Source organism: Castor canadensis, chromosome 4, assembly GCF_047511655.1.
Source record: "Castor canadensis chromosome 4, mCasCan1.hap1v2, whole genome shotgun sequence".
NCBI lineage: Eukaryota > Metazoa > Chordata > Mammalia > Rodentia > Castoridae > Castor > Castor canadensis.
This window is the reverse complement of record NC_133389.1, coordinates 29,597,368-29,617,863: the sequence shown is the minus strand read 5'-3', so window position 1 is coordinate 29,617,863 and position 20,496 is coordinate 29,597,368. Positions and strand designations below refer to the sequence as shown.

Genomic DNA, 20,496 nt, shown 5'->3' with positions numbered 1-20,496 from the left:
TTTTGCTTGTGTATTAGTTTTGTGTCCCTGCCTGTGACCAGGAACACATCCAAAGGAGGAGCACTTGGATCTTAGAGGGGGACCTTGAGAAGTCGTCACATTCCAGGAGCATGAAGCTGTCTTGCTGTGCGTTCAGGAATGGGTTTCACATTTGAGGCTTTTCACCTAATGTGAACAAAGGCTGGGGGGTGGGATGTGAGAATTTCTGCTATGTGTGAGTCATCTTTATACACTTCCTCAGTCCCTTTCTCCTGAATCCTGTCCAGTGGGAGCAGGAGGGGCCTCCTGTAGCTGAGCACCCTAGAGTGACATCCATGATCCAGGCTCCTGGGGCTAAAAGTCTCCTGTCAGCAGAATAATTGAATCTGACTTGCAGCAGGCAGGGAGCAGAGGCATTCAAGGCAGTTGGGGCTATTTTTAAAACGCCCTCTCTCCCCAAGTGCAGCGCTCCAGCTCAGCGGGGGAGAACGGCTCATTCTGAGTCCTAGGAATCAAACCACAGCCCCTTCCCATAAGCTGCCGCTTCCACCCCATCCTTCAACATCAGATCTCAAATTGGGCAACTGTCTACAAATCTTGCCATGACCACATGACCTGGTTTGGGGAAGGGTGGGCTCTGGAGACCATGGGGTCTGGAACAGATCCTGATTTGGGATTGCTGCCCAGCTGGCTGGAAGCAAGCCCACAGTCCTGGTCTGTTGGCGGCCTGGCTCACCCCAAAGCCTGCAGGCAGACATGTCTCTTCCTGCTTGCCTGTGTCTGTGACTCTTGGTAACGGTTCACAGCTGCCTGTCAGGCACCGAAGACAGAGCAAGGAGTAGCCACCTTCCTGTCACACATCCTGCTGGGAGCAGAGCCCCATCCTCTGTGTAGCCCAGAGAGGTGGCAAGGGCTCTGAAGAGGTCAATGTTCTGTTAGGCTGCCGACAAGGCTGCCCAGGTTGTCTGTTCTCACTTGTCCTTCCTCCTCCTAGCTCCCACCCAGGTAGCTGCCTGTGAGATGTTACCCCCAGGAGATGAGGTCAGACAGGAAGGGCATGTCCCGGTACTCCTGACTATCCCATCCAAACATACTCTTAGAGCAGGACAGGCTGCCTTGGGAAGGGGTCTTCACAGAAATGAAGGTGCTGTTCACAGCCAGCCTGGAGTGGCCTCCATCCATGCTTCCCATCCATGCATGGGAGCCAGGTGCCGCTGTATTATTGTAAGAGAACATAGATGTCCAAAGAGGAACCCTTGGCCAAGATCTGTGGCAGATCTTCCTTCCTCCTGACCAGGACCCTGGAGGCCCATCAGAATTCCTGAGGACTTTGGATGCAAAGAATCATGGGGCACTTTGTCTTAAACAATACAGCTCCTCTCTGAGAGGACTCTTCCTGCCATGGTGGGGGAACTAGATTCTGTTTAAGTTTGTTGCTTTGGGTGACAGATCTTGAACTTGGTTTTCAGAACTGTTTGGTTAAAACATTGCAAGCTTCCTGGGTACCTTGTCAGAACCACGTAGCCCTGCCCTGTCCAAGAGCACCAATTCTCAAATTTTTAAATAGTGTAAGCCCAGCCCTATCAGGGAATGGACCATGTGGTGACATCTCAAGGCCCTAGGAAGACACTCCCCACTCTAAACACATCTGCTCCAACCTGCCACACATACCTGAACCCACACTCCTGTGGGGCCTTCCTTTAGCTTTCTTGGCAGCTATAATGGGGGCAGGTCATTCCCTGGTGCCAGAGTCCTTGAGTCTTTTACAAAGGGTCCCAGAGCTGCCTTGTGCCCTATCTGCCCTATGTTCTGGGATATGTCACAGCATGGTATTGGCTTTCTTTGAGCCTCAGTTTACTTTTCTCTCAACTGGGGATAGAAGACCTGCACTTCTGGGAGAAGAGTGGGAGCAGCAGCTGGAGTCAGGGGCTGAAGGACGAGAAAGGGCAGAAGAGTGTCGTCCCCCGCCCAACTTTGCTGGGATCACTTTAAAAAATTATTATTAAATGCTTTCAAAAATACCCAGAGTATTTAAGAACTACCTAATATATGCACGTGGTACAAAATTCATACAGTGTAAAAGGATGCAAGCATCAGACAAAATCATGTCCCCTTCCCCTGCCCCCAGCCGCTCAGGTTCTCAGGGCAAGCACTGTCATCAGATCCCACAAATCTCTCCAGAAATCATCTGTGTATTTACTTTTGCTGCACACATACCATAAGCTAAACCGCACAACTTAATTTAAGTCACTGCAGTGCTCTTGGGTTCCTCCCTTATAAATGTCTGTGGTAGTATCAGCAAAACCAGGTCTCATTTGTGTAAGTCACTTTACAATTTTCAAAGCACTTTACCACAGATGTCCCATCAGATGCCATGGGAGTCCTGGAAGTAGAGATGTGATACCTTTATGCATATTTTGCAGGGCTGGAAGCAGAGGTTCAGAAAAACTAAGATAGTTGCCTAGGGGCACAAAGCTGGTAAGGCTGAACTTGAATGCAACTTACTTGATTCCCCAGGAATATGAATCCCACTGCTTCCTTAAGGAAGAATACATCCCTCTTCCTATATTAGGTCGGCATAAAGCAGTTGTTTAATAAAAAATCACTGACCCGGCAAACCAGGACTCTGTAGAGACTGCCAACAGGCAGGTCTGACTAATCCCAGCAAATCACAAGGCAGGTGGATACTCAGACCACAGCCACCCTCTGTGTGTGCACACACATGCACACATGCAATGCACTACACAGATTCACACACCTGCACACATATATACCACACACATACCACACATACATGTCACATACACACCCCAAATATACATATACACCTGCACATACTACATGCATTCATCCACCCACCCACACGCACGCATGTACACACACAGCCCTCAGACTCCAGAAGAGCAAACACAGCACGTACAACCATTCTTAGGGCTTCCCTTGTCCCACTGGGTGATAGGACAGAGGTGGTAGCTAGGAAGGGCTGTAAGAAAGGCCATACTGGGCTCTTTGGGGGCTACTTTGTCCCCAGTAAATATCTCCATTTTGTGTCCTCATGACAGTGCACATTGGGAACAAGAACTGACACCCAGGGCTGCAGAAGAATGTGTGTGACCAGGGCCTCATCTAAGCCCCAAGTTCTGCTCGGCCTTTCTTCTTAGCTCATGGGTGCCCCACTAGCTTCAGGTGACAGCTGGAGCCAAAGCCCAGAAGACAGGGCAGGGGAGGGAGCAGAAGCCAAATAAGCCAGTGAGCAATAGCTGTCTCAGGGCTTGAGAGAGTCCCCTCCTGATGCTTGGACGAGCTTGGACAGAGTCTGACACCTACTAAAACTTGAGCGCCAATGTGAGAGAGACCTTAAGGACATGACCTTACAGTGGCTGGCTCCAGGAGGCCCTCTTCAGTGTACTTGGCCTTGTATTGAGGACGTTGCTTAATGGTGCTGACAACGAATGAGAGACAGGCTTGGAATCAGAAAATCAGGCTTCAAATCCCTAACCTGAGCCACACGAGATTGGGCTCGTGTTTTTCTCACTTTCTGAGCCTCAATTTCTTTGTCTCTGAAATGCAGATAGTCTCCTTAGCTTCACTGCATAGGATAGCTGTGGGGTGGACTTTGAGGAAGGCTTTATAAAAGGTGCAGTCATCCAATGACATTTCAGGTGCCATCATAGAGGACTGCAGTAGAGGAAACTGGGGCACCGAGGCAGGAGGACAGAGGAGCAAGGAGGCAGGACCTGTGCCAGAGCCCTGGAACTGCTAGCCAACTCCAGAAGGAGTTAGGACACCTAGCCCTGCACCAGCGGCTGTCTACTCAGTGTTGGGGTTTGTCCTCAGCCTTCCTGACTTTGCTGCTGGCATTTTCAGGGCTAATTAACATGTCATGGGGGTGGAGAGGAAGAAAAATTCAAAACAATTGATTTGTCTATTTGCCAGCACATCTGGGAGAAGGCCGGGAGTGGGAGGTCAAAACTGAGGCTAACAATCAGTGCTTTGCATTCTCAAGGGAACACATGAATCCGTGGGTTTCAATGCTTGTTGCTATCGCTGGAGTGCTGTCGTCAAAGCTCTGGAAAATCAGGGGTCACCTGCAAGCTCTTAAGGGAGCAGTGGGCAGGGAAGGAGGAGGCATTTAAAGGTCTTCTGGCTTTGTCAGGAGAAGGATGACACAGGGACCTGGCTCATGATTAGAGAGCCAATTAATAAGTCACCCAGCAACCCATCCATTCATCCAGCCAGCCATCCAGCCATCCACTCAACCACCCATCTATCCATCCTCCATCCTTCACCCATTCATCTACCCCGTCATCACCCGTCTATCTGCCATCCATCCATCCAGCATTCACTGAGCACCCAAATTGCATCCAGCCCCACCCTGAGGGTGCTGCGGGTGTCACAGGGACAGAAGACAAGGATTTAGTTCTCTAAATACAAATACACATGTTCAAGCCAATTAGAGCATAACAAAAAATGGAGTCTCCACTCAGTAAATGGCCTCATCCTCTGCAAAAACTAATCTTGGCCCTGAAACACCACCAATTACAGCTCTGGGAGTTGGTCGTTTAGGTTAGCCTCAGGTGGAAAGTCCTTTCAATCTCATTTAGGCTCATTTGTATGTCTGCACTCAGCTCTAGGGCAGCTGGGACGACTGGCCTGGTGTGGCCTCATCTAGGACAGTCTCTGTTGATGTGGCCACTCATCCTCTAGCAGTTAGCCTGGTCTTGTGTTTATGGTGACTCCAGTGAACCAAGAGAGAGTGGGAATTGCAAGGTCTTTCAAGGCCTAGGTTCAGAAGTGGCATCATGTCACTTCTGCTACATTCTATAGGCCAAGGTCAGTCACGTGGCCAAGTCTAGATTCATCAAGTGGGGAAATGGACTCTGCCTCTTGATCGAAGGGTGAGCAAATGGGGAGGGGTCTCATTTTCTAAAGCTATCATTGACACCATTCTTCTAGTTGTTCAAAAACATAAAAAAAGATCTGAAGTCCTCTTTGTCTTTTTCTTTTGTGTTCGACACTCAACCCTTGAGTAAATCTGGTTACCTCTAGCCTCAAAGTGGACTATATTTTAGATCTGACCATTCCACCCCCCTCTCCTGGCAATACCATCCCAGCCAAGAAACCATTGTCTCTTGCCAGCTTGCTGCTTCTTCCCTTTGTCCTCTGCAACTAGCTGTAAACACAGCAGTCAGAGAGTCAAATCCAATCACTCCTCAGTCTCACTCATTGTAAAAGTCAACATCTATAATGGTCAGCAAGGTCCTGCACAATCTGATTCCCTTTCTCAAGATCTATCTCACCTAAACTCCTACTACACCAGCCTCCTAGCATTTCTCAAAATGCTAGGCTTACTCTCACCACAGGACCTTTGCATATGCCATGAATCTGCCTTGGAAAGCACTTTGCTTGGATATCTGCCTGCTCAGTCCTCTACCACCTTCAGCTCTTTGCGCAAAAGTTACCTTCCCAGTGAAGGCTGTTCTGGCCATCTGTTTACAGTGGAAAACACTCTGTTATACCATCTCTCTTTCCTCTCCAGTTTTCTGCATGGCTATCATTATCAATAAACAACACCCTTATATATCTACTTATTGTCTAGATCATCACAATCCAATGAAAGTGTTATGCAAGATACACATATGTAATTAAATATTTTTCTAGCAACCAAATAGAAAATGAAAAGAAACAGATAATGTATTATTTAATTCAATATATCCAAAATATTATTTCAATGTCTAATTAACTTTAAGAGTTTTAAAAAATATTATTTTGTACTTTGTCTCTGGAGTCCTGTGTCACTTTGCACTGACAGCATTTATTAACTTGAACTAGCCATGTTTCTCATGGTGACTACCCTGTGCACTGTAGAATAAGACTGCACTCCTATAAGGGTTTTTGACTGTTTTACCCCCAGCTGTGTCCATTCACCTATAACTGTGCCTGGCACGCCGTATGTGTGCAGTCAGTATTTGGTGAGTGAATAAGTCAACTTCTGAATCAGATGCAGTTATGTGGCAAGACAGCGTAAGACCCCAAAAAGAGGTGCTGTCTGCTGTACTCATTCTCCAGGTGGCTGGGGCAGAACTGGGAAGCAGTAAGGCAGTCTTCTTCTCTTCAGTCTTGCCACCTCATTTGGCATCAACGTGGTTTTCCTTCTCTCTGAACAGACAGAAACGTCACAGTTTCACCTGCTCTGAACAGTAGGGACTTAGCAAGTTGTCCTTTTTCACACATCTGCTCTTTGAAAGTGGACATGAGAGGAGCAATGCTTTATACAAAGCAGAGACAGTGGGAAAGCTCTTACTGAACCACGATTGTCTCTGGTGTCTCTGGGTTCACCCTGGCAGTAGGGTGCCAGCCAGGGAACTTCTGTCAGGTACATGTGAGTGACCTGACGCTGGGTGTCCAGCCTACTCCCCCTGCCTGCTGTTTCACCAGGCTGTAATGGGGCTTGGTGGAAATCTGGGAGGAGCAGGTGCTCTGAAAACCCGATGTCTCCAATTCCAGCTAGCCCTGGGCTCCATGTCTAAAGCTAGCCCTGGGCCAGCCCAACTGGGGGGTGAGAGCATTGCTACTGCAAGGCATATTCACAGGTCACCTTCACAGTATTCACCCTGCCATGTGGGATGCTATGTGCTCATTCTTTTTTCTTTTCTTTCTTTCTTTTTTTTTCAGTACTGGGATTTGAACTTAGGACTTCACTCTTGCTAGGCAGATGCTCTACCACTTGAGCCATGCTTCCAGCCCGCTCTGTGTTCATTCTTTGAATCAGAAAGCTGAAGTCCAGAGACAGGAGCCACGTGCCTTATTCACTATTCTTAGAGCATGCCCCGGGTTTGCCTAGCCTGAAATAATTATGCAGAATTCTAAATGAGGGCCAGAGGGAACAGGGACCCAGTTGGACCAGGTCTGGCCAGGGAGCACTACTGAGGTAGAGGAAGGCAAGGCCAGTCACAAGCCAAGTGGGGGGCAGCCAAGGAGCTGACGGAGTCACATGAGGTGACCTGCAATGGGCCTTCGCTGTGTGCCAGGCCTCTGGGATCTGCCAGGTCTAAGAAATCTATAGCGCTGAGGTTCCCAGGCATCTTCTCCCTCCTTCCCTCCCTCCTTTCTCTCTCCCTTTTGTTAGCTCCTCTTCTTCTTTACAACCTTATCTCTCCTGTCTTCCTTTCTCTCTTATATTTCCACCAACAAGTTGTCTCTCTCTCTCTCTCTGTCTCATACACACACACACACACACACACACACACACACACACACACACACACACATCCCACTCTGGAGTGCTAGACAGGTGCTCCAGGTATGCATGGGTTGGTCATCTAATTTAACTTGTTCCCTCCCCAAACAAGCAGATACCTGTTCACTGATTTGAGCTGTTTTCAGGGGTGCAGAGAGGCCGAACTCCCCCAATGCTCCACTCCAGGCTGCTATTTGAAATCCCACCATTAGAACTCTAGAACATGAAGTTCTCTTTAAAGCATAACTGGCCCTGAGAAAAGCCACGGTCCAAACTCTTCTCCTCTCCTGTTCACCTGTCCTCAGAGGTCTCCTGGAGTAATGGAGGCTGGGAGAAGAAGTTCTCCATTCTGTCCACAGTGCTCACAGGACCAGCCTGCATGTACATAACGTGTGCTCTGCAGCTCCCACAGGGAGCAGCCTTCTAAACTTGATTTACCATTTTGGATACCCAGCAATACTCATGTAAGGTCACCCAGGGGACTGTCCAAGCAGTTATCAAAAGGTGTTGGGATTTGCTTCTTCTCCTTTTTTTTTTTTTTGTAGTACTGGGGTTTGAACTTAGGACCTCATGCTTGCTAGACAGGTGCTTTACCACTTGAGCCACTTTACCAGCCCCTTTTTGTGATGGGGTTTTTTCAAGATAGGGTCTCGATTTGCCCAGGCTGGCTTCAAACCGAGATCCTCCTGATCTCTGTCTTCCAAATAGCTAGGTTACAGGTGTGAGTCACTGGCACCTGGTTTTTTTTTTTTTAAATTGACTCGAGTCATTATCAAGAACACAATATTACGAGAATCTCTGAACTGAAGAGTGCATGGTTTATGGAAGCTGTCCAGTTCATCATGATTGAGGCCTCTGTCCTCGGCTACAGGTGGCAGCAGAAGGGCTCAGCTTTGGGGCAGAAATCGCTTGTCCTTTGGGGTTAATTGATTGTGGCTCACCCTGACTGCTCATGATCCAGGCCTCCCCAGTTTGGGTTGAACTTGACACTATCTTCTATATTCGTTTCAGGAAGGCTGCGATTCTTCAAGGCTAGTTTTTCTATCTGTGACTGCCTTAGTTACTTTTGCTCCTCTGTCACCATACAAACCCATGTGGGGCTCAAATGCTGGGGGGCAGCTGTTTGCACTCTGCCAAGGTTTGTAGCACAATGTTGCTTCTTACATGTTCAAGCATCTACCACTACCCATCCCTTCGTTCAGCGAGGCCTTGATATTTCAGCATCCATGCCAAATACTAGAGAGAGATGAATGAGGCAGACCCAGGTCCACAGATGCCTTCCAAAAATTGCCCTGTTGTGTCTGTGGTGGAAACATTTGCAGAGACCTTGTTGGCTTTAGATGGAGAAAGGATATCCTCTTTTCTGTGATTGCATCCTGTCTCTGACCAATATTCTCCTTTACCTCCCTCTTGGTCCATGGAGCAACTGGAGCCACACACATGTGCCCTTGCTACAGGCTGCAGGCTTGCTGTTTAATTGTCTCAAAACTGTAGGCAAGTAGGCTTCCTTAGGCTGCAAAGTCTCCTCCCTCTAGTGTTTTGAGAATTCAGTTCCTTACAAGAAGCTGAGCTTTTCATCAGAGATCAAAGACAGGCCCTGGGGAAGCATCATAAAGCACTCTGGGCTGCAGAGGCTATCACTTCCTGCCTAGGCCTCCATTGAACAAAGAACCAAATATGAAGAGGGAGGAAAGCAGACATCTGGTAGACCAAGGGGCTAACCAAGGAATTGGTCTCTTGAGACTGATTAGACCAAAACAAAAGAGGTTTAACTGAGTTACCTGGAGGAGGTTAGGGAAGCGGGAAGAGGGGCCTAGGCAACTGTGCTCTCAGTGGATGGCCACTCTCAGCTCCGATTTGTCTGGTTTATAGGCAAATAGTTACTCAGGAAGTGTACCCCAGCCTCCCAAGTCTGCTATTCATGACTCCCCACAACATGTTTTTCCTCCCTCTTTCCTGTGGCACCTCCCTAAGCATCCCGCTTCTGAATGAATCACAAAGGATGCATTCCCTGGTCCCACAGAGGCTGAATGTCTCCTGTACTGCAGAAGTCAGTGCAGGCCATGAGAGACAGGATTTTGAGCTGGATCATGTCGGGGGGTAAAAAAAGGAGACTCCTTAGCAGCCTCATGGCTGTCTTTAGAACTGGCCTCAGGGCTTACATCTCCCCCTTGCACCATGGCTCAGGCTCCAGGCTTGGTCTCTGAGGACCCCATACTGGCTCTCCTTGCTGTCAGGCTCTGTCCCCCCTCCCCTCAGCACTATGACCATCATGGATGGCAGTGACCACTTGGCAACTTCGTCTATAATCAGTCTACCACATGCATTCAAAAGGAGGAGAATGGAGGTAGATGTTGCCGAGAATTAGCATCGTCTCATGGACAGCCTAGATGCTTCCCTGCCAGTGTCTGTGCTCCTCTGCTGGGCAGTTAGTGGGCCTCTGTGTGGGCATCTACAATCATTAGGAACTCTGGGGAACAAAGCACCATCTGAGAAATGTCTTCCTCAAATCTGCCTATCAGAAAGAGCTTCAACCTTTGACAGTAGCTCTGACCTGCTGAGTGGCCTCTCCTCTGCTCACACCAAGATTCTCCACCTGTTCCTCACACCAGATGATTCAAGTCCCCTTACAACCCTACTCTCCATCATTAGGGTCCAATTCGTAAATGTCCACCTTAATACGTGGTATTGGTTCTAGTACTCCAGAAGTTTCTGCCATCCCTTCTCTCATTTAACCCCCTGTGAAAGGCTAGGTCTGAAGCCTTCTGTGCAGGGGTTTCCAGAGCTCCTGTAGGAGCTGTCTTGCTGTTCAGGCCTCCACTGTGGCCTTCTCTATAAAGTTGGGGCTTGTTCTTGGGCTTAGGCCAGAGAGAGGGCCTGAAGCTGTTGACAAGGTGGCCTGGGTGGGGTCTAAGCAATCTCACCACATAGCATCCCTCAGCACTTCCACTGAAGGACTCAGCACGCCCATGGATGCCAGCAGCCGGCACCTTGCCAGTTCATTCATGATTACTTCCTTAGGCAAACACAGACTTATTCCTGGGAGAGCTAACAAGATGGACAGGAAGGAGAGAAGGAGGGGAGCTACCAGGGCCAAGGCATGTCTTTCCTGTTCAGCAGCCCACTCCAGGAAGTGGGCTCTCAGAGAGGCTCTTTTGTGGACATGGATGAGTGAATGAGGAAGAAGTGACTTTGTGACAGGTAAGCCACATTGCACTGGGACTCAGGAGGCATAGCCTCTAGTTCCACCACAGCCAGAACTACCTAAGAGTCCTTGAACATGCCACCCAACTTTTTTTCCATTTGTGGAGTGAAGGCCTCCTGATCTCTGACTTCTTTTGGCTGGAATATTTGATGATGCCACGAGATCCGTATTTATTCACCAGTTGGGAATTTATCCTTGCCATTTCTCTGATAGTGAAGGTCTTCCTTCCTCCTTTTGCCTCCTTTCCCTTTCCTTTCCTCTCTTCCTTTTTATGCCTTTCTCTTCTTTTCCATTCTAACTTTTCCTGTCTCCTCTTGGAATATCCCAAGCCCCTTCTAAGAACAAAGGACATTTGTTGCATAGTATTTGCCTTGAAAACACTCATTTCACAGCTTATTATGGAGACAAAATTTTTAAACAAACAAAATGCCAAGCATAATAGGCTGAATGCCACAAGTCAAATGCAGAGGGGAATGTCATCATTTGGAATGACCTTGGAGGGCTCTGAGGGGGCTTGTCACCTGCCCTTGGGAAATCAAGTGTGGACATGATGTGACTGCCTGTGAAGGAGATGGCAGTGCCAGGGAAGAGAACAGCCTCAAGGTAGGCAATGACCCCTGAGGGACTTGGACAGATGAGAGGGAAGGTCACACAGAGCAGTGGGGGAGGGGAGGAATCGGACAGTTTGGGCAGGGAATGGAATGCTCAGAATTGGGCTGTAGGAACATGGCAGCTGTTTAGGACAGGGATGTTGAGGCTTTCCTCATCTCTTGCTGCTTGCAGCTCATTTCAAATGCTGGACATCACATCACAGCATCACACACTCTCCTCAACAAGACGTAGGGGCAGAAGGCAGGGGTTAGGTCTGTCCAGCTGCAAGACCCTTGAGGCAACCACAGCATTCAGTTCAGCATCTTCTCGTGCTTTCTACTTGGCTTCTCTGTGAAGAAGAGGAGTCTGGTCAGAGGTGTTTAAGAGCCCTACCAGCAGAGAGATCTTAGCAGGTGTTGTTATGTGGGCCATAAGTGGAGGACACTGAGGCCTGGAGAGGTCCACAGTGATGATGAGGGGAGGTACTCTGACCTCTCAAACAGAGCACCAACACGTCAGGGCCTCTGTGGCAGACATTTCCTTTGCAAAGGACTAGTTTTCTTGGCTGCTTGTGTGGGCTTTTCAAAAAGGAGCAAATGCTGAGCTCCAGTGGTGAGACCAAGCCCTCCTTTTCCTGCTACTGCCCTGGTGCAGCAGTCTCTTTGGCTGTCCTTTTCATCTGACTCTGTGATGGTCCCTGCCTCCGGTGCCCCCTCCCTGTTCTTCTCCAGCTTTGAGGGGAGTGACACTAGGTCAATGTCTGAAATCAGACACTCTGAGAACTGGCCTGGAGAGGAGGGAGCAGGCCACTGGCTTCCCTAGAGGCCCCAGAGGATCTGGTTCCCATCCTCCTCTCCCAGAGTCCCATGTCTCAGGGAGAGGTAGGGGAGATCTTGCACTGGTTGTCTGGCCAGCCTGCAACAAGACTGTAGGATCCCAAAAGCAGAAGGTGATTGTCACCAAGACTGCCAGGCCCTTGTGGTGCCTTCAATACCACCTGTCCTCTCTTCCTTTGGCCCCATCTTCATCTGAGGGTGCCTCTAAGTCCTGGATTCTTGAGTAGAATGAATAATGCTGATTCTGTTTGTGTGTGTGTATGATTGTGTATAATTGTGTGTGTGCTTCTAGGCAGGAGAGTAAGCATCCTCTACTGGCCTCCCTGGCCCACTGTCTCTGGCATGCTGACATCTTGGTTTGACTCCTTGCTGCTCTTGCCCAGGCCCAGCTCTGACTCCATTGGCCTCATTGGATAGAGCCTAGGGTGTCATTTGGGTGTCATGGCCCTTTCTTAGTCCCTTTGGGGCTGCTATACAAAAATACCATAAACGGGGCAGCTCGTAAGTAAGAAATATTTATTGTGTGCTGTTCTGGAGGCTGGAAGTCCAGGGTCAAGGTGCTGGCAGAATACTGTCTGGTGGAGGCCCTCTTCCTCATAGATAGCACGTTCCAGCTATGTCCCCACATAGTGAAGGGGCCAATTAGCTCTCTGGGATTTTTTATGATAAGAACACTAATCTCTTTCATGAGGGCTAATTACCTCCCAAAAGATCTACCTCCTAATATGACCAGATTGGGGCTGCGATTTCAACATAAGGATTTGTGTGGCAGTGGGGTGTGTGTGTGTGTGTGTGTGTGTGTGTGTGTGTGTGACGACACACAGACATTCGCACCACAGCACTCCTCATCTCTGTTTTGTCAAGGGTCCTAATTTCCTGTTCTGCTCTTGCTTCCTCAACTGGGCTTTCAGGAGACACCTAGGTTCAAATCTACACTCTCTCACTTACCTCATGGTGTTCCTAGAAAATCAATGAATCTTTTAAGAGTCTTGGAATCTTGCCAGTGTTATTTCTATCTATTTCCCCAAGCCTTTGGCCCTGTGTCCTCTGCCTCTCCTTTCCCTCTCCCTCACCACTGGGGCTAGCTATGTGGTTTCTGTCCTCTGATCCACTACTCTCCAGCTACCAGCCTCTTCAGGCTCCCTGCCCTCAAGTATGAACAAGTCAGTTCCCTGGCATTTGTGAAGCACCTGTTTTGTGTCCCATGTGTGCCAGGTGGGCATCAGGTGAACAGCACACCTGTGGTCTTCCCCAGTCACAGCTGTGCAGGGGTAGACCTGGGCCTCCTACCCTCAGTCCTGCACCTGCCTTCTTAGGCCCAGCCCCTTGCTGTAAAGCACTGCTCCTGGCCAAGTCTCAGTAGGTGCTAATTGTCAGCATCACTTTCCAGAATCCTAAGGTGGATCATATTTTTTCTTCTGAAACTAATTTGTATCTTATAACTGGTATGTTTATTTAATATGGCAGTTTTTCATTTTTTTTTTCCTTAGAGATCCTTCTTTTTCCCCATTCCCTGAAAATGTTATTGAGCTCATGATGAACCTTTTTTTTTTCATTTTTCTTTTATTATTCATATGTGCATACAAGGCTTGGTTCATTTCTCCCCCCTGCCCCCACCCCCTCCCTTACCACCCACTCCGCCCCCTCCCTCTCCCCCCCCCAATACCCAGCAGAAACTATTTTCATGATGAACCTTTCAAATTGGTGGCATTGTGGTCCTGAGGAAATATGATAAATGATCAGAGACATCTGGAGATTATTTTTTAACTGGAAGGAGTGACTCTGATGGGAAAAACTGCAGGTTGTCTACTAATGGGGGGTGCTTGGGGGTGTCAGTGTTGTTCAGACATCACTGGTCATTGGCTTGTCAAGGATCTCAGAAGGTCCCCTGAGAGTTTCACTCTTTCAGTCTTTGAGGCCAAACAGAGCAGTTTCTTTTTTTAAATTTCTTTTATTCATATGTGCATACAATGTTTGGGTCATTTCGCCCCCCTTCCCCCCGCCCCCCTAACAGAGCAGTTGTTACATGGTACTTTCACAGACCTTACATGACATAGGACTGAGGAAGGGCCCAGGGCAGACCAAGATGGGGTCTCCTGCCTTCAGTTCCCTTCTGAGCAGGGTGTGAGACAGAGCACCACTCTGGGGTTGGAGATGACAAGGGAGGAGTGCAGACTCCCAGAAAAGAAGTCAAAGGAAATTGACTTTGCAGGTACAAATTGCCTGAAATATAATGAGACAGACACTTTTGTCCACCTTTCTCCTGCTCTCACTTTCCTGCACAGCCTGGAGGGCCCAGGCTGTGGGAAGCACCCCCCCCCCCACCCGCCCTGCAAGGCCTGGGGTTTTAGCCCTCTGCCCTGGAGGCCTCCATGGGCGCCTGCAGGTTCTGCTGTGCAGTGGGTACCCGGGGCAGAAGGGGCCATGGGAAAGGAGGGGCAGCTGCCACCCCTGGCAGCAGGAGACGCTCCACCAGTGCTAGTCAACCCTGCCCAATCTGCCTCTGCTGTGCTTGGACATTAAACCCAGCGCTCACCCAGTGTTTACTCTCTCCTCTCTTTCCCACTCACATTCCCACCAGTTCGTCCTCGGTCAGGCCCAGTACCTGAGCCCTTGTGAGCCAGGTCTTTCCCCTCATTCCATCCAACCGTCAAGAGGACATCCAGGCATCTCCTGATTGTCAGCACCGTGTGGGGTGTGGGGTGTGGGGTGTGGGGTGTGGGGTGTGGGGCTGGCTTGAAGGAGTCCTGGAAGGATGGAGTTCTGATGTCAGGCTCAGGGGCTCGGATTTTACCAGTAAGAGGTGAGGGGTCCCCCATTTGAGGGCAGACCAACTGGGAAACTTGGCTAGGAAGCTTTGCTCTATGTATGGAGTTGGCTGTCTTTCTTCAGAGCTGCCAATTCTGAATTTCCCTCAGGAATGCCATTAACCACAAGTGACTACCGGGCATCTGTCATGTGGCTAGTCCCTGCTGAGAGATGTCGTAAGCACAAAGCATACACCAGAACTTGGAGACAGTACGGAAACAAAGGATGTAGCATAACTCAATAATTTTTACATTGAATACAAGTTAAAATGATATTTTAGATATATCGTTACATAACATTATTAAGACTAATTTTACCTGTTTCTTTTTACTTTTTAAAGGTGGCTACTCCAGTATTTAAAATTGGCTCCCATTATAATTCTGTTGAGCAGGGGTGGCTTGGTCTTTCAATATTCTTTCTTTCTTTTTTTAAAATCCCATTTCTTTCTCTGTAGTCACATCTGTCTTTTGCTCCTTTGTCACAGCTCTTCTTTCCTCTTTCTCTCTGCCTTGTTGTCCCTCTTTTCCTCTTTTTATTGTCTGTTAAGTGTGATGGATGACGTAAGCAGAAGGGACACTCAGGATCTGCTTTCGCATGCTCTAACCCCTGGTCTCACTGAAGCCAGAATTCATATGGCAGAGAGGTCCCATTACCTGAACGCTTGTGGGAAGTGCACTTTCTGGCTCACTTAGAGTCAGAAAGTAATTGTTTTTATTTTTCCTTTTTGAAAGTATTTATTTAAGAAATTCTATCAAAGAAACCCCACTGTACAACTAGTATTTGAATAGACCAGTATGAATCTGCCTCTGTTGTCAGTCTGTCCCCACCAGGGTCAAATTGCCTCCCGTTCAACCCTTCCAACTCTCAGTATGGACTTCCTGAAGTACACAAATTGCTAACTAAATGACTCAACTGCTGTTTTTTTTTGTTTGTTTTTTTTTTGCAGTACTAGGGTTTGAACTCAGGGCCTGCACCTTGAGCCACTCCACCAGTCCTTTTCTGTGGATTTTTTTTTTTTCTAGTTACGGTCTTGTGAACTATTTTCCCAGGCTTGGCTTCAATTACAATCCTCCTGATCTCTGCCTCCTGAGTAGCTAGGATTACAGGCGTGAGCCACCGGCTCCTGGCTGATTTTAAAATTTCTAACATTGTCTATGTTCTTCCTATTATGAAAGAAATGTCTTACTATAGTATATCAATTATTTATTAATACATAAATATTACTTATCACTGAGCCAAGTAGTGCCTAATAATTATACTTCCTTGCACAACCTTTTCTTTTCCTGGAGATAATCATTTTTTTTGGTTGACTTTCTATGATATTTTTACAAATTCTTACCAAATTCTCTATCAATGTGTAAAACTTCTTCAAATAACATTCGTATGCAGCCAGATTTATCAGTTGTTTCCATTCACTGCTCCTGCCCCCTCCCCAGATCTCCTCTCAGAGCCCCTATCCCTACATGGAGGCCCTGCATAACTGTGGGAATGCCTCACCTCTTTGGGGTGCAGCCCCCTATTTCATCGTTCCTCTTTCTTGGTTCATATCAGTACTTCTTTGAGAAAGGGTGTCAAGAAGGTTAACTTTTTTGAGACCCTGCATGTTGGAAATTGTATTTTTTCTTATTTTCACACTTGATTAATGATTAGGCTGGACATAGAATTCTAGACTGAAAATCATTCTCCCCTCTCCCTTAGTACCTGGAGGGCAGTGTCTACAGTTTTGAAGCTTTTAGTGTCACTATGGAAATTATCTGATGCTATTCTGATTTCTGGCCATTTGCATGGGAACTGCATGTTTTCTTTCTGGAAGGTGCTAGAATTGTCTCTTTGCTTCCATAACTGAATATTTCACAATGTGAGGTCCTGGCATGGGGTTCTTACCCCAATCTGCTTTGCTGGCATCCAGGCCACCTTCTCTACCTAGAATCACAGACCTTCAGTTCTGGGAAGTGTTTTTTTGCAATGTTTTTATTAATTTCCTCTATTCTTTCTCTCTTATTAATGAGTCTTCGGATCAACGTCTCATTCTGCTTCCTGGGAAGTGGCCCCAGCTTTATCTCCAACCCCGCTGCTGAGATTTCCCCTTGTATATTTTTAATTTTCAAGAGCTCACTTTCTTATTTTCCCATTGCTCCTTTTAAAAAAGCTTCCTTTGTTTCATGAATCTAACATCTTATTTCTCTGTGGATATTGAAGTTTATCTTGTTTTTGGCCCTTGCACTATTTCTGTTCCTTTGAGTCATTTTCTTTTTCTCTTTTAAAAATTTGGTTTCCTCATCTTCCCCCCTTCACTTTGTAACCTTCCTCAGGAAACTGGTCACCCTTGGGCTGTCTGATCATGTCCAGGAGTAGATTACTAAAAGCTGTCCAGAAGGTCTGTGTGTGTGTGTGTGTGTGTGTGTGTGTGTGTGTGTGGTGTATGTGTGGGGTGAGTAATGGACTTCAGTATATAGTGGTCACTGGAGACCCAGATATTTTATAGGGGTGTTTTCAACCAGAAGCACTTGTAGAGCTCCTTCTGGGACCAATGTTCTTCTTTAGAGAACCATTCCCTAGTTTCCAGCCTAGGGTGTTCATGGAGAGTGCAGGGAAGGGACTATACCTGGGTTTTAGGGACCCAATACAGGGTTTTGGTACCCAAGAAGCACAAGGAGATAGGGGGTTCCAAAGTTCCATAAACAGACTCATTTAATTCTGTTTTGCATGGTGCTGCACACCCCCTGCCCTCCATTGCCTAGTGTCACCCCCTCCCATTGGGGCCTCTCTGAGAAGGTGGTCACTGCCCTGCTTGGGAAAAGGGAGGAGCCTGGGGTATAACTGCCTTACCAGTCTCCTGCTGACTACCCTCTCTCTTGCTTCCAAAGTGGCCACTGCTTCCCATTCCTGACTCTTCCAGCCTCACGTGGCAAGGCATTCACTTCTTATTGACCTCTTCTTCCATAGGCACTTGTTTTCTGATTTCTCAGTCCTGCTAATTCCTCCACCTGTTTCCCATCTTCCAAAAAATCAGTTGACATCTGTTGCCTGCTGATGTTACCCCTCCTGTTCTTTCTGTCCTTGTCTGTTTATCTTGTCCTTATTCCGTTGCTCTCATTTTAGTGGGTTGGAGAGGAAGCAGATTATGTTGAACCTGACAGGTTTAGAAAAAATTTCTTTGCAAATCTGTCTGCAGTGCCATGTCTATTTCCTTGCCTGACTGGAGGACTCCTTCAGTGCCCAGAGCTGTATTTTCTATCATGAAGAATTTGCAAACCTTTCTTGCCATCTAGCGCAATTTTATTTTTAAAAGTACAGGAGCCTAAATTAAACGTTGTCCAAGCCTAGCTTCTACCTGGATATGCTTGCTTTTCAGTAAGTTCTAATGTTATAATAAATTTATTATTATTTAAATAAATTATTTTGTGTGACTTCCCTCCCTTCCTCTTAAAACCACAATGCAAAGCAACTTCTGGCTGCTTTCTCTTTTTCAAAGGACTTCCTCTGGGTTGGGTCTTGGCTAGCCAAGAGCTCAGTGAAGTTTGGAGCTTGGCTAGGCTACCCTAAATTTTCTCTACGGATGAGATTGCGTGGGAGAAGGCTAATTCAAGAAAGCCAAACTGCCTTTGGGGACTTTTAAACCCGTGGACAAGTGTGTTAATTATAAAAATGATGCTTATCTGTTTATTGAAGCAAACATTCTTCTACCTCCAACACACACACGCAGAACCTTTGCACGGCAGTGTTAAAGATGACTGTATGCACACTGAAGTGATGGAATCGCTGTGTTATAATGAAGGTGTAGAGTTGTACCAGCTCCGGGCTTCCCAGGGGTGGGGACAGGGGTCCTGTGGGAGGGCTCTGCGCCGGTCCTCACGGAGACGTCTCTGTCCTTGCTTCTCCAGGTGCCCCCTTTCAAAGGTCTCAGCATCCTCACGCTACCTCCTGCCGCCACTTCCACCTGGGCCCCCCGCAGCCGCAGCAGCTCACGCCCGACTTCCCGCTGGCCCACCCGGTGCAGTCGCAGCCGGGCCTCAGCGCCCACATGGCCCCGGCCCACCAGCACAGCGGCGCGCTGCACCAGTCCCTGACCCCGCTGCCCACCCTGCAGTTCCAGGACGTCACAGGTCCCTCCTTCCTACCTCAGGCCCTGCACCAGCAATACCTCCTGCAGCAGCAGCTCCTGGAAGCTCAGCACCGCAGGCTCGTCTCGCACCCCAGGTAGGCGGCGGGGGCGGGGCCGAGGCAGGGGGCGGGGCCGAGGAAAGGGGGCGGGGCCAGGGCGGGCAGGGACAGGTGAGGGCGCGGCGCCAGGGCCAGGGCAGGAGGAGATTTGACCAGGGGACCTCTCTTGTTCCCTCCCGCTTCATGACCGCCTGATTTTAAAACCCGAGAACCACAAAATATACCAAAGGAAATGGGCGGTTCCAGCTGTGCCCTCAAAGAGGTCAAGGTCCAGCTACATCCCCAGGAAACAAATGGAGAGTACAATTACGCCATGCTAATCAGACGGTTCCAAGTAGCTGTGCTGCCCTGGGCAAGTCACTACGCGTCTCTGAGCCTCAGCTGTCAAGAAAAAGAGCTGGACTAGCGCAGTGGGTCTCAAACGCTTTGGTCTCAGGACTCTTTTTATACTCTCAAAAAGTAATGACTACCAAGAACTTCTGTTCAAGAGGATTAGAACACGTGTGTTTACCATATTCGAAAGTTCAGATGTTAATTTATTTAAAAGTAACACCACTATCCTTAGGTTAAACCTATAAATACTTTTACAAAAAATGACTACATTTAGTGAGAGAGTAATTTTCTTTTAACTTATTTGCAAATCTCTTTGACACACAGTTTAACAGCTATGTCCTGGGTCTGCTTCTGCACTAAATTTTATAGACTCCTGTGTCACAAAGTTTCTGGAAAACTCCATTGTTTGTGAGAGAACAAGGGTGAAAAGACAAATCACATCATGGTTTTATTAGGAAAATAGTTTTGACCTCTTGAACCATCTGAAAGGGTTTCAGGGACTCCCAAGGGTGCTTGGAGAACTTTGAGAACCTCTGGACTAGATGATCTCCAAGGTCCTGTGTCTATAGGGGTTGGGATATGGGAACAGCAGGCCAGTATTGTAGGTCAGAGGGAAAAGGCTAGGGTGTTCAGGGAGGCCTTCTTGGAGGAGGTGGGCTTTGATCTGGGCCATGAAAACTGGGAAGAGTGTGCAGAAGGGTGGAGGAGAGAAGCGAATAATGGGAGCAGAGGGGTGTCTGCTGCTCATCTGGAAAGCTTCTTTGGAGTTTGGGGAAGGGGTGAAGCCCACTGCGCTCTGGGCTCTGAGGAGGACCGTGAGACTGGGGTTTCCTCAGGTTGACAGGAGCTGGTCAGGCCTGGCAGACCCTGATGCTGTGGCCTTCCTTCCTTTCCCACCAGGCGGAGTCAGGAGCGCGTGTCTGTCCACCCCCATCGCCTCCACCCCAGTTTTGACTTCGGCCACCAACTGCAGACGCCTCAGCCCAGGTATTTGGCTGAGGGCACTGACTGGTGAGTCTCCTGGGCCCTGGGGGAGAGGGGGGAAGGAGGTCTTACCAAATCCACAGAGCTTCTGTTTTTCTCCACTTTGAATTGTGCAGGGGGCCTGGTCCGAAGCCTTTGTGCCTGCTCCCAGCCTCAGGGCCACATGGCCCCAGCTGGGCCTTTTTCCAGCAATTAGCTCAGTGTAACTGGGCACCATCATATACCAGTCTGGTGTTCAGTGTTCCTTGTACTGCCGGGGAGGAGGGAGACAGGGATGCAAAACATTTCCAAGTTCAATGGAGCCATGAAACAGTGGACCCTGGGGGAAAGGCAGGAAGGAGAATCCTGAGGAGCTA

The 20,496-nt window shown here is 48.3% G+C and overlaps 1 protein-coding gene across 1 annotated transcript in view; it reads left to right on the top strand.

Annotated features, from left to right (window-relative positions):
• Ark2c (arkadia (RNF111) C-terminal like ring finger ubiquitin ligase 2C) overlaps positions 1 to 20,496 on the top strand; it is a 105,426-nt gene that overhangs the window by 63,124 nt on the left and 21,806 nt on the right. Inside the window, exons 2-3 of the mRNA XM_020183209.2 lie at positions 18,544 to 18,859; positions 20,057 to 20,167. Of these exons, the coding sequence (XP_020038798.1) occupies positions 18,544 to 18,859; positions 20,057 to 20,167 (427 nt within the window). The remainder of the gene's footprint in view (positions 1 to 18,543; positions 18,860 to 20,056; positions 20,168 to 20,496) is intronic.